Source organism: Pseudophryne corroboree, chromosome 2 (genome assembly GCF_028390025.1).
Source record: "Pseudophryne corroboree isolate aPseCor3 chromosome 2, aPseCor3.hap2, whole genome shotgun sequence".
NCBI classification, from domain to species: Eukaryota; Metazoa; Chordata; class Amphibia; order Anura; family Myobatrachidae; genus Pseudophryne; species Pseudophryne corroboree.
Genome location: NC_086445.1, coordinates 487883202 through 487896562, shown reverse-complemented (window position 1 = coordinate 487896562; position 13361 = coordinate 487883202). Strand labels below are relative to the sequence as shown.

Below are 13361 nucleotides of genomic sequence, written 5' to 3'. Positions count from 1 at the left end.
ATCTTGCAACACATCCTGTGGAGTTAAACCTGCTCTACAGGTCCTACAGGATAGCACCGCCTGTTTTGATCCTCTGCTAGACATAGCTCTAGGGAATATAAACATACTATCAGGCAATGCGCAGCGTGCAACTTTACTATTATGTGAAATAACTGCCCCCACAATTACAGTTTGCCAATGTTTAATGTAGAAAAAACAGATGAACACGCTATATGTCACTGTGAAACTTAAGCAGTATGTGACCAAATGCTATCAAAAATACAGTTGTAATGTGGAGCGCTATAAGAGACCCCTGTACACACAAAGTATCTTTGAGTCACTGACAGAAAAATGGAAAGATTTATACTTACAGACGGAAATAACCAGACAGACAGCAGAACTAGCATTAGTCACATACAATGCAGTATAATAATTTACCTGCAAAGGGTACTAACTTCAACTACTCAACGACAGCGGCTGATAGGAGATAGAGCTTTGTATCGCCTTACTCCTGGGAGAGGTATACAATGGAGACTTGGACCAAGTGATCCCAGAGACGTACAGTGATAAAATGGTTGCCTGTGGGAGGAGGGTGTAGAAGGAGCAGCACACAGAGCGAAAACCTCAGCGTAAGGGCGCACTGGGCTGGGGGAGGGGCAGCGCTTTCATCCCAATGCTGACGTCACCTGCCGGTACCCTGGCCTTCTTAAATTTGTCCCGAGCTCCAGTATTTTAAGCCCATGTGGTCTAATGTAGTCTACTGCCATGGTCCAGGTACACATCAGCGCCTCCGGTACGTCTCCCGGGACCAAAGGAATGGACTGCCTGCACGCGGGACCCGCAAGCGGGAGCCAGCCTTACCTATTCCCAGTTGCTCCGGCTGCAGTCCGTCGCTCCCTGTGCGCCTCTGCTAGTGAAGGCTTCCGCAACAGGTCCCGCCGAGAGTTCCCCACCGCGGCTGACGTTGTGGCTCCGGCGGGGTAGTCGGAGAAGCAAAATTAAAATAAACCATAAAACAAAGTTTGGGCTGCCTAACGCAGCCCCGCTGTTGAAAACGGTGCAGCTCCTGCTGACACCAAGACGAAACGGAGAGTGCCTGTGCTGTGGTGTGAGTGGGTAAGGACTAGTGCGTCTTTGGAGCTTTCTAAAAGCTTAACTGTTTGGTGCCCTGAATCCTCCGGATCCACCATCACACTCAACATAATCTTTGTGGATGGCTATGAACCCTGAAGAAGAAAATAGGAACCGGTAATTCCTTTTCTCCTAGTCCGTAGTGGATACGGTCTTGTATTTTAGTACCATGGGGTATAGATCGGGTCCACTGGAGCCTGGCACTTTAAAACTTTTAGTGTGTATGTGTGTGCTGGCTCCTCCCCTCTATGCCCCTCCTACCAGACTAAGTCTAGGAAAACTGTGCCCAAGGAGACAGATATTGGGGGTAATTCCAAGTTGATCGCAGCAGGAAATTTTTTAGCAGTTGGGCAAAACCATGTGCACTGCAGGGGGGCAGATATAACATGTGCAGAGAGAGATAGATTTGGGTGTGGTGAGTTCAATCTGCAATCTAAATTGCAGTGTAAAAATAAAGCAGCCAGTATTTACCCTGCACAGAAACAAAATAACCCACCCAAATCTAACTCTCTCTGCACATGTTATATCTGCGCCCCCCCCCCCCCCCCCCCCGAACCAGACCAAGTTGCAGCTCGGCACAACTGTAGTGCCGAAACCACCCCGGGCAGCCGTCCAGGAAGAGCCCACCGACCTCGTTGAGTGGGCCTGAACAGATGTCGGCAAAGGCAGAGCTGCTGAAGTATAGGCCTGTTGAATGGTCAACCTGAGCCAACGAGCAGTAGATTGTTAAGAAGTCGGACGAACAATTTTGGAGGCATCATAAAGGACAAACAGCAAGTCAGATTTCCGATGACGGGCCGTCCGCTTGACATAAATCTTCAGAGCCCTCACCGCGTCTAAGGGCTCAGGACCAACGGAAGCGTCAGACAACACCGGAACCACAATAGTCTGATTCATGTGAAAAGCTGACACCACTTTCGGCAAAAACGGAGGACGGGTCCTAAGTTCCGCCCTGTCTTCATGAAAAATCAAATAAGGACTCTTACAGGACAAGGCCCCTAACCCAGAGACATGCCTGGCTAACGCCAATGCCAATAACATCACCGTCTTCCAGGTGAGAAATTTCAACTCGACCCTATGTAAGGGTTCAAACCAATCCAATTGGAGAAAGGACAGAACCATATTTAGGTCCCACGGAGCCGTGGGAGGTACAAAGGACGGTTGCATATGAAGAACACCCTTCAGGAACGTCTGTACTTCAGGCAACATGGCAAGCTGTTTCTAGAAGAAAACAGAGAGCGCTGAAATCTGGACTTTGAGGGAGCCTAAGCGTAGGCCAATATCCACTCCCAAATGTAGGTAAAGTAGAGAACGACCTAAATTCTACAGGAGGAACCTTTCTACTTTCACAATAGGAAACATACTTTTTCCAGATACGATGATAATGTTTGGACGTTACCACCTTCCTGGCCTGGACCATGGTGGAAATAACCCAGGAGAGAAGACTGTTTCTTGCTAGAATCTCCCTCTCAACTTCCAAGCCGTCAAACGTAGCCGCTGTAAGTCTGGACAGACGAACGGACCTTGCTGAAGAAGATCGTCTTGGAGTGGCAGAGGCCAGGGATCGTCCAGAGCCATGGCCAGGAGGTCCGAGTACCACGCACACTGACGCCAATCCGGGGCAATGAGAATTGCCAGAACACTTTCCCTTCTTAGCCTTTTTAGCACCCTTGGGATTAGCGGTAGAGGAGGGAACAGGTACGTCCACGTACTAGAAGCTGTGAAGTTACTGTTCCAGAACGAGGGATCCGCAGGCCATAGCAGTGGATGCGCTGACGGCACGTCAGCGCATCCACTGATATGGCCTGCGGATCCCTCGTTCTGGAACAGTAACGTCATAGCTTCTTGTTGAGATGAGAAGCCATCAGATCTATCTGCGGACAGCCCCACCGGTGGATTAATTGTTGAAACACCTGGGGATGCAGGCCCCATTCCCCTGGATGGAGGTCATGCCTGCTGAGGAAGTCTGCTTCCCAGTTATCCACTCCTGGCATGAATATGGCTGAGAATGCCCTTATGTTGGCCTCCGGCCAGAGAAGGATTGTTGACACCTCTCGCATCGCCGCTCTGCTTCTTGTTCCCCCTTATCGGTTTATGTACGCCACCGCCGTGGTGTTGTCAGATTGAACCTGGATCGCCTGACCCTTCAGGAGATGGGAGGCTTGTAATAAGAGCATTGTAAACTGACTTGAGTTCCAGGATGTTTATCGGTAAAGTCGATTCCAGAACTGACCACAACCCTTGAAACTGGGCCCCTTGGGTCACCGCTCCCAACCCTGGAGGCTGGCGTCCGTTGTCAGAAGAATCCACGGGTGGATATTGAAACATCTGCCCTCTTCCAGGTGAGGAAGATGAAGCCACCATAATAGAGAAAACGGACTTTCGGAGAGAGGATCACTTCCTGATGCATATGCAGGTGAGAACCCGACCACTTGTCCAGCTGATCCAGTTGAAATGGCCGGGCATGAAACCTGCCGTATTGGATTGCCTCATAAGCAGCCACCATCTTGCCCATTAATCTGATGCAAAGATGGATAGACACCCTGCGAGGACTGAGTACCGAGCGGACTACAGCCTGGATAGCAGACGTATTGTCCATTGGGAAAAACACCTTTTGAGACACCGTGTCCAGTATAATTCCCAGGAACTGAAGATGCTGGGTCGGTTCCAGGTGAGATTTCTGGAAATTTAGGATGCACCCATGATCCGTGAGAAGGCGAATTGTCAGATCGATGCAGTGTAGCAGACATTTCCTGGACACATCCTTGATTAGGAGATCGTCCAAGTAGGGGACTATATTGACTCCCATCATGCGCAGTTGCAGCATCATCTCCGCCATGACCTTGGTGAAAACCCACGGAGCTGTGGATAATCTGAAGAGTAAGGCCTGAAACTGGAAATGGTCATCCAATATGGCGAACCTGAGGTAAGCCTGATGAGGAGGCCACAGGGGAATGTGACTCCATCTTGAATTTGAACACCCACAGATATGGGTTGAGAGACTTCAGATTAAAGATGGGGCGCACCGAACCGTCTGGTTTGGGAACGACACAAAGACTGGAGTAAAAACCACAGTGGCGTAACGGAGGAGGCACCGGAACTACCACCCCTGTCTGCAAGAGTTTTTGAATAGAATCTTGCAAGGTAACATTTGCTGCGGGTAAAGCTGGTAAACCCGACTTGAAAAACCTGTGAGGAGGTAGTGTTTGGAATTCCAGCCGATATTCATGGGAAATTAGATCCCTCACCCAAGGATACCGGCAGGACTCCGCCCATACGTGGGCGAAGTGTTGAAGGCGAGCACCTACCTGAAAATCGCCTTGTCGCTGGGGTCAACCGTCATGTGGAAGGTTTAGTGGCAGGGGATCCGGTGGTCTGGTCCAGGGAGACAACAGGTGCAGGTTTACGGGACTTACCACGAGATCCTCTGGGAGTGGTGGAGACGCTTCGGCCCCTGCCTCTGAACCTTGCCACACGAAAGGACTGCAAGGAGGATCCGGTGTAAGAACGTCTAGCAGGTGGCGCAGCCGACGGCAGATAGGTAGACTTACCTGCTGATGCCTGGGAGATCCACTTATTCAATTAGTCTCCAAACAAAGCATCACCTGTAAAGGGAAGATTTTCTACACCCTTTTTGGAATCCGCGTCCGCTGCCCACTGGTGAAGACCCACAGAGCTCTGCGTGCTGAGACCGCCATAGCAGGAGTGCGGCCATTAATATTACACAGCTCCTTTATAGCCTCGCTCATAAAATTGGCAGCATCCTGCATATGTTGCAGCAGAGTAATGACCTCATCCCGGGGTAGAGAGCCTAAACCATCAATAACAATATCACAACAATAATAATAATCGGATGCAAAAATGGATAGACACCCTGCGAGGATTGAGTACCGAGCAGACTAAAGCCTGGATAGCCGAGGCCTTGTCCATCGGGAGAAACACCTTTTGAGACACAGTGTCCAGTATCATTCCCAGGAACTGAAGGCTCACTTACCGGCACCATATTTTAAATGCCCGCCGCCACCGGAGACTCTGTCACCTTCACCGCAGCCGCTCTCCGGACTTCACAGGAGAGGCGCGTGCTACGCTCTCCTCCCCTTCCGTCCCTCATACAGGAGGAGCAGCACCGGTGGCAGTAGAAGAAGCCAGCAAGGGTTAGCACTGTGTGCGGCACTGTATCGGACACTGCGGGCGGGGGACATTTTAAATGGCACTGCGGGGGAAACTGTATCTGGCAATGGTGGGGGCGTTGTATCTGGCACTGCTGGGGGCATTATTTGTGTATCTGGCACTACTGGGAGGCATTATTTGTGTATCTGGCACTGCTGAGGGGCATTATTTATGTATCTGGCACTGCTGAGGGGCATTGTTTGTGTATCTGGCACTACGCGGGGAGGGGGTGCATTACTTGCAGTTGTGAGGCCACACCCACTTTTGCAGGAACGCACGCACATTGGGGGGGAGGGGGTAGCTCCTTCAGAGGTTTTATTTTCCGAAAGTAGCTCACACCCCAATTAAGGTTGGAGACCACTGGTCTAAACCATCAATAACAATATCAGACCACTTTACCACAGCCCTGGAGATCCACCGCAAACTATTGTGGGGCGCTGTGCTGTGCCTGCTGCCGTATAAATGGCCTTGAGCGTTGTCTCCATTTCACAGTCAGCAGGTTCCTTCAGGGATACAGCCCCAGGGATAGGCAGTACCAATTTTTTTGACAGTCTGGATACAGAGGTATCAACCGACGGGAGGTTTTCCCAGACCTTCCTATACTCAGCTGGAAGGGGAAAGGTAGATAAAAACCTCTGAGGAATTCAATTTTTTTATCAGGGTTTAACCAAGCCGCCTTGGCTAGGGAGTTTAACTCCTTAGACACCGGAAAAGTAGCGGAACTCTTGGGTCTTACATTAAAGTATAACTCCTCATCTGGTTCCGCCTCCAGTTCCGGTATGTGAAGGACCTCTCTTATGGCAAAAATGAGGGCCTCCACCCCAGGAGACTGAGAGCTGTTCTCATCTATATCATCATCATCATCCACATCTGGCTGATCAGAACCAGAATCGGACTGTAAAACCTGTGGCAGTGAGCTAGTTCAGAATTGACATTGTGAATCATGCTCTTCAAGCATGGCTCACACACGAGAGACACCGCTGAAGACAGGGTAGAATTACAAGCAACACACATAACCAAGGGGGTCATTCAGAGTTGATCGCTCGCTAGCAGTTTTTAGCAGCCGTGCAAACGCTATGCCACCGCCCACTAGGAGTGTATTTTAGCTTGGCAGAAGTGCGAACGGTTGTCTCGCAGAGCGTCTGCAAAAATTTTTGTGTCGTTTCAGAGTAGCTCAAAACCTACTCAGCGCTTGCGATTACTTCAGACTATTCAGTTCCGGATTTGACGTCACACACCCGCCCAGCCACGCTTGCGATTTTCCGCACACTCCCTGAAAACGGTCGGTTGCACCCAGAAACGCCCACTTCATGTCAATCACTCTGCGGCAACCAGTGCGACTGAAATGCATCGCTAGACCCTGTGCAAAACTGCATCGTGCAGAACTGCAGTTTTTTAGCCTGATCGCTGCGCTGCGAACAAATGCAGATGGCGATCAACTCGGAATGACCACCCAAGTCTTCAGACATAATAAAGCAAATAACAGTGCAGCCTTTTGCCCAACACCCCACACAGACCCTATAGAGCCCTTTGGAGTGACACTGAGGAGCGGACCCAGCACACAGAACACAGCAGCACAATGTGTGAAAAATCAGTGCAGCGGTTTACCGCTGGCTTGCTTCCCTCTGTCTGTGACCCCCTGGTACCAGTTCAGACAGTCTGTAACAGCGTCGGTCCTGAAAGAGCAGCGTGCATGCAGCCTTGATGATTCGCAGCAGCAGGAAAATGGCGCCTTCTCGCAATTGGTCCCGCTCTGGGAAGCTCCGCCCCTTTCAATGGCACGCGGTCCCTGATAAGATTATACTGGCCAAAAGTGTAAAAACAGGATTTTATATACCTACCGGTAAATCCCTTTCTCGAGATCCGTAGAAGATGCTGGGGTCCAATTTAGTACCATGGGGTATAGACAGGTCCACTAGGAGCCATGGGCACTCTAAGAGTTCAATAGTGTGGGCTGGCTCCTCCCTCTATGTCCCTCCTACCAGACTCTGAGAGAAGTAAATACACAGTGAGATTGGTGAGATTCACACCAGCTCACACATAACAAAAAGGAAAGCCAAGCAAACCAACTTGGAACGATTCAGCAACGGTTGAACCAACAAACTGAACCAAGTAACAATGCAGGAAAATGAAGCACTGGGTGGCCTCCCAGCATCCTCTACGGACTACGAGAAAAGGATTTACCAGTAGGTATATAAAATCCTGTTTTCTCTTGCGTCCTAGAGGATGCTGGGGTACAATTTAGTACCATGGGGATGTACCAAAGCTCCCAGTATGGGAGGGAGAGTGCTGAGGTTCCTGCAGAACTGATTGACCAAACTTTAGGTCCTCAGAGGCCAAAGTATCAAAATTGTAGAACTTAGCAAACGTGTTCGACCCTGACCAAGTAGCTGCTTGGCAAAGCTGTAAAACCGAGACACCCCAGGCAGCCGCCCAGGAAGAACCCACTTTACGAGTAGAGTGGCCCTTAACAGATTTTGGACACAGGAAGCCTGCCGTAGAATAAGCATGCTTGATAGTAAACCTGATCCAGCGAGAAATTGTCTGCTTAGAAGCAGGACACCAAACCTTGTTGGGATCATAAAGGACAAACAGAGCGTCCAACTTCCTGTGACGAGAAGTTCTCTTCACATATATTTTCAAAGCCCTCACAACATCCAAGGACTTTGAGGTAAGGGAGGAGTCAGTAGCCACTGGCACCACAATAAGTTGGTTGATATGAAAAGCTGACACAACCTTTGGAAGAAACTGCTGACGCATACGGAGCTCATCTCTATCCTCATGGAAAATCAAAAAGGGGCTCTTACAAGACAGTGCCCCGAGTTCAGACACACGTCTAGCAGATGCCAATGCCAACAGCGTGACCGCCTTCCAAGTAAGAAACTTGACATCCACCTCCTGTTAAGGCTCAAACCAATCCGACTGCAGGAACTGCAGCACCACATTAAGATCCCAAGGTGCCGTAGGAGGCATAAAAGGTGGTTGGATGTGCAGAACCCCTTTCAAGAAAATCTGAACCTCCGGGAGAGCAGCCAATTGCTTCTGGAAGAAAATGGACAAGGCCGAAATCTGGACCTTGATGGAGCCCAAGCATAGCTCCACATCCACACCTGCTTGCAGAAAGAGGAGAAACCGTTCCAGTTGAAACTCCGCCGTAGGAAACCTCTTGGATTCACATAAAGACACATACTTTTTCCAAATTCGATGGTAATGCTTAGACGCTACTCCCTTCATAGCCTGTATCAGGGTAGGAATGACCTTCGTCGGAATACCCTTCCGAGCTAAGATCTGGCGTTCAACCTCCATGCCGTTAAACGTAGCTGTGGTAAGTCTTCATAGGCGTAAGGGCCCTGTTGAAGAAGGTCCTCGCGAAGAGGTCTTTGATCATCCAGCAATAATTCCAGAAGATCTGCATAGCAAGCCCTTCATGGCCAGTCCGGAGCAATGAGGATCGCCTGAACTCTTGTTCTTTTTATTAGCTTGAGAATCCTTGGGATGAGTGGAAGTGGAGGGAACACATACAATGACTGGAACACCCACGGAGATACTGCCACTGCTTGTGGGTCTCGTGACCTGGAAGAGTACCTCTGAAGCTTCTTGTTGAGGCGAGAAGCCATCATGTCTATCTGAGGGACACCCCATTGGCTTGACACTTCTGCGAACACCTCCGGGTGGAGGCCACATTCTCCTGGATGGAGATCGTGTCTGCCGAGGAAGTCCGCTTCCCAAGTTGTCCACTTCCGGAATGAAGATCGAAGACAACGCCACCGCGTGCTTTTCTGCCCAGAGGAGGATTCTTGTTACCTCCGACATTGCCGCTCTGCTCTTCGTTCTGCCCTGTCGGTTTATGTAGGACACTGCAGTTATATTGTCCAACTGAACCTGAATGGCATGATCCTGAAGAAGATGTGCCGCTTGTAGAAGGCCGTTGTATATGGCCCTTAGTTCCAGAATGTTTATCGGAAGCTTGGAAATTTTCTCCTTGGGTGACTGCACCCCAACCTCTGAGACTTGCATCCGTGGTTAGAAGGATCCAATACTGAATCCCGAACCTGTGGCCCTCGAGTAAGTGATACGTTTGCAGCCACCAGAGGAGTGAAATTCTGGCTTTCTGGGACGGGGGTATCCGCTGGTAAATGTTAAGATGAGAACCTGACCATTTGTCTAGGAGATCCAGTTGGAAGGACCTCGCATGGAATCTTCCATACTGTAGAGCCTCGTAGGAGGCTACCATCTTCTCCAGAAGGCGAATGCACTGATGAACTGATACCCAGGATGGCTTCAGGACGTCCCGTACCATTGATTGGATCACCAACGCTTTCTCCACCGGTAGAAACATCCTCTGCATCTCCGTGTCGAGTATGATCTCCAGGAAGGGCAGTCTCCTTGTTGGCTTCAAATGTGACTTTGGAAGGTTGAGGATCCACCCATGATCTTGGAGTAGTCGAGTTGAGAGAGCAATACTCAGCAACAACCTCTCCCTGGAAGATGCTTTTATCAGCAGATCATCCAGATATGGTATTATGTTCACTCCCTGCCTGCGGAGGAGTAGCATCATCTCTGCCATGACCTTGGTGAACACCCTCGGTGCCGTGGAGAGGCCAAATGGCAGTGCCAGGAACGGTGACAGTCCAGCAGCGCAAATCTGAGGTAAGCCTGGGGAGGTGGCCAGATCGGAACGTGAAGGTATGCATCCTTGATATCCAGGTATACCAGGAATTCTCCCTCCTCCAGAACTGAGATCACCGCTCTCAGAGACTCCATCTTGAATTTGAATTCCCTCAAGTAGGGGTTCAATGACTTTAGATTTAATATTGGCCTTACCGAACCGTCCGGTTTCGGTACCACAAACAGGTTTGAGTAATAACCCTTGTGTTGTAGGTGAGGTGGAACTGGAACAATGACATTTGTTTGAACCAATTTTTGAATGGCATTCTGTAGGATAGCACTTTCTGTCAGCGAAGCTGGTAAGTCTGATTTGAAGAATCTGTGAGGTGGGAGTTCTTGAAACTCCAGTCTGTACCCCTGGACAACAATATCTGTTACCCAGGGGTCTAGGCATGATGACGCCCAGATGTGACTGAAATCTTTTAGTCTCACTCCCACCTGCCTGATCTCCAGGCTGGGAGGTCCACCGTCATGCAGAAGATTTGAGGAAGCAGAACTTGGTTTCTGTTCCTGAGATCCTGTTCGTGCAGGTTTCCTGGATTTTCCCCGACCTCCCGTAAAGAAGGTGGAGGGGGGTTTGGATTTGTTACATTTTTCGGTCCAAAAGGACTGCAGTGTAGACGTAGGAAAAGATAACCTAGCCGGTGGTGCTGCTGAGGGAAGAAAGGTTGACTTACTCGCAGTTGCCGCGGAAATCCACGCATCCAATGCGTCCCCAAACAGAGCCTGACCTGTGAAGGGTAGGTTCTCCACACTCTTCTTGGATTCTGTATCCGCAGTCCATTGGCGTAGCCAGAGTCCTCTGCGTGCCGAGACCGCCATGGACGTAGCCCTCGCATTTAGCATGCCAATGTCCTTCACGGCCTCCACCATGAAACCTGCAAAATCCTGTATGTGACACAAAAACAAATCAATGTCACACCTATCCATAGTATCTAAGTCCTCAAGTAATGTGCCTGACCACTTTACTATGGCTTTAGAAATACACGCACAAGCAATGGTGGGCCTTAAAGCTACGCCATTAGCTGTGTATAGTGATTTGAGCGTAGTCTCAATCTTGCGGTCAGCCGATTCTTTCAAAGTCGTTGAACCAGGGACAGGTAAAACCACCTTTTTTGACAGCCTAGATACAGAAGCGTCTACTATAGGGGTGTTTTCCCACTTTTTTGTGTCCTCTTCAGGGAAAGGAAAATCAATAAGAACCCTTTTTGGAATCTGGAATTTTTTCTCTGGGTTTTCATAGGATTTTTCACTCCTTAGAAGCCGGGAAGGTAAGCGAGGATTTCTTACTTTCAGTAAAATAAGATTCCTCAACCTGCTCAGGTACCTTCTCAGTAATATGTAAAATATCCCTACTGGCTTCAATCATTAGTTGCACCCCCTTAGCAAGTGATGCATCCTGTCAGAGCTGCACTCCCATCCTTGTGCCACCATTCCCTGACAATGAGCGATCAGCACCTCAGGAGCTCAGTATCCTGTCAGCCGGGATTACAAACCATTAACCCTCAAGAGGTTGGTTCGGTCTCCCCTCTAAGTCCCACGAAGCAGGTAGTCTGTCTGCCAAGCAGAAAAATCTCTGGAGCTCCAGAGAAGTGCACCCGGCTCCTTGGGCACATTTTTCTAAACTGAGTCTGGTAGGAGGGGCATAGAGGGGAGCAGCCAGCACAAACATACACACACTACAAGTTTTAAAGTGCCAGGCTCCAGTGGACCCGATCTATACCCCATGGTACTAAAGTACAAGACCCCAGTATCCACTAGGACGTAAGAGAAATATGAAATATTGTTAAAAGATATAGAAGAAACAAAAATCCAGCAAAAACGCAAGCTCCCTTCCACTTAGAAGAAATAATTTATATTTAAATATGCAAATTTACATTAATGCACTGCCAATAAAGTATTTTAATGTGTGTGACAAAAACAGCTAGTTCTTCGACCACTAAATAGATTTTAATTTTCCCCCATTCCCCAAAAAGTCATCTTTCACAAACCTATCCTATCAGCACCAAAAGCTACTGGAACCAAATCACAGAGTTGCCTCTCTGAAACAACTGTCACAATATTTTTAAATTACTACATTTTGGTTGTAATATAATAGGAGTTTCTGGGCAGTGACCATGTAATCGCACTGAACTCTTTCATTTGTGGTAGTGTCAACTAACTTCCATGCTCATTGGCAGCATGCGGACAGAAATGGGATGTCTTCTCAGCTGCATCTATTGCACTCAGCTTAATACTAGCACACTAAGGATGATGGAAGCGGATGCATGGACTTTTATAATACAAAGGTGGATTCTCATACGTATTACCATAATGTAGTTAGCTCACATCCGTGGGCAAATGGAAGGCTTCCGACTAAATCAATCCCATAAACTTCAGGCAGCATTGAATGCTAGATACAACAAAATGTTTACAAACCTTTTCATACTCTCCCAATGTAGTATTACACGAGTAGAAGCTGCATGTCCCCAGCTTTCACCTATAAAAAAGAAATCAAAAAGTTGACTGCAAGATTGCTAAGAAGTATTGTTCACACCTGGCTGTGTGTACGAGCGGTCAGATCTCCTGTACACTTGCTGCGGGAACTGACACCAAATTTGTCCTCCCGGCTGTGACGTCAGTACAACATATCGTGCAGCCGATCGGTAAGGGTATATGGAAAGCAATTAGCTTGACGACGAACAGGATACCAGAAGCCGATATACAGACGCCGGGATCCCGAGGAAGGACACAATCCCGGTGTCGAAATACTGAAACCCTGCATCCCGATCGTCCTGACAGCGGGACGCGCTGCCGTCCTGCCGGGGGTGGAGTTTAGATTTAAGCACCAGAAGGGGGGTTAGGCTTTGGGTGCAGGCACGGGAAGGTTAAGGTTAGGGACCAGGGAGCAAGGGTTAGGGACATAGAAGGGGAGTTTAGGGTTAGGCACCAAGTGGGGAGGGTTAGGTTTAGGTAGCGAGGAAGGGAGGTTTAGGGTTAGGCACCAAGCGGGGAGGGTTGGGTTAGGCAGCATCGGGGAGGGTTAGGCACCCATAAGGGAGGGTTAGGAAAAGGTGAGGATTAGGGGGCTAAATGGTGGCCTGTCGGGATTCTGATGAACGGGATGCCACTGTTGGTATACTGACCGCCGGCATCCCATCTATCGGTAACTCATGCTGAACCTGGGTATATGCTTACCTGAGTTGGACGCTCTATCGACATAATGTTTGTGGCCTTCTCTGGTTCCAAATTAATACCCAGATTTTGTTTGCTGGACATGTCATGTCGTGATATGTTGCTACATGGGCAAGTATTAGATTGCTATTACAGGTGTCTGTCAGTCAGAACAGAAGTACCCCCACCCGGCTGCTGCATGGAGGAGCAGCTGCCCGGGAAATGTAAATCAACACCCATCTGCACCCCGGTGTACCTGT

General features: G+C 49.1%; 1 protein-coding gene across 7 annotated transcripts in view; it reads right to left on the bottom strand.

Moving 5' to 3' along the window:
• Window positions 1-13361, bottom strand: part of RAD51C (RAD51 paralog C) — a 207942-nt gene that overhangs the window by 32804 nt on the left and 161777 nt on the right. For 5 of the 7 annotated variants that reach the window (XR_010226127.1, XM_063953901.1, XM_063953898.1 and 2 more), the window contains one exon: window positions 12367-12427. The exons of the other annotated variants lie outside the window; for them this stretch is intronic. Coding sequence is in view for 4 of the 5 variants with exons in the window: in XM_063953901.1 (XP_063809971.1) it covers window positions 12367-12427 (61 nt within the window). In the remaining variant the exon portion in view is untranslated. The remainder of the gene's footprint in view (window positions 1-12366; window positions 12428-13361) is intronic. 7 annotated transcript variants of the gene reach the window in all.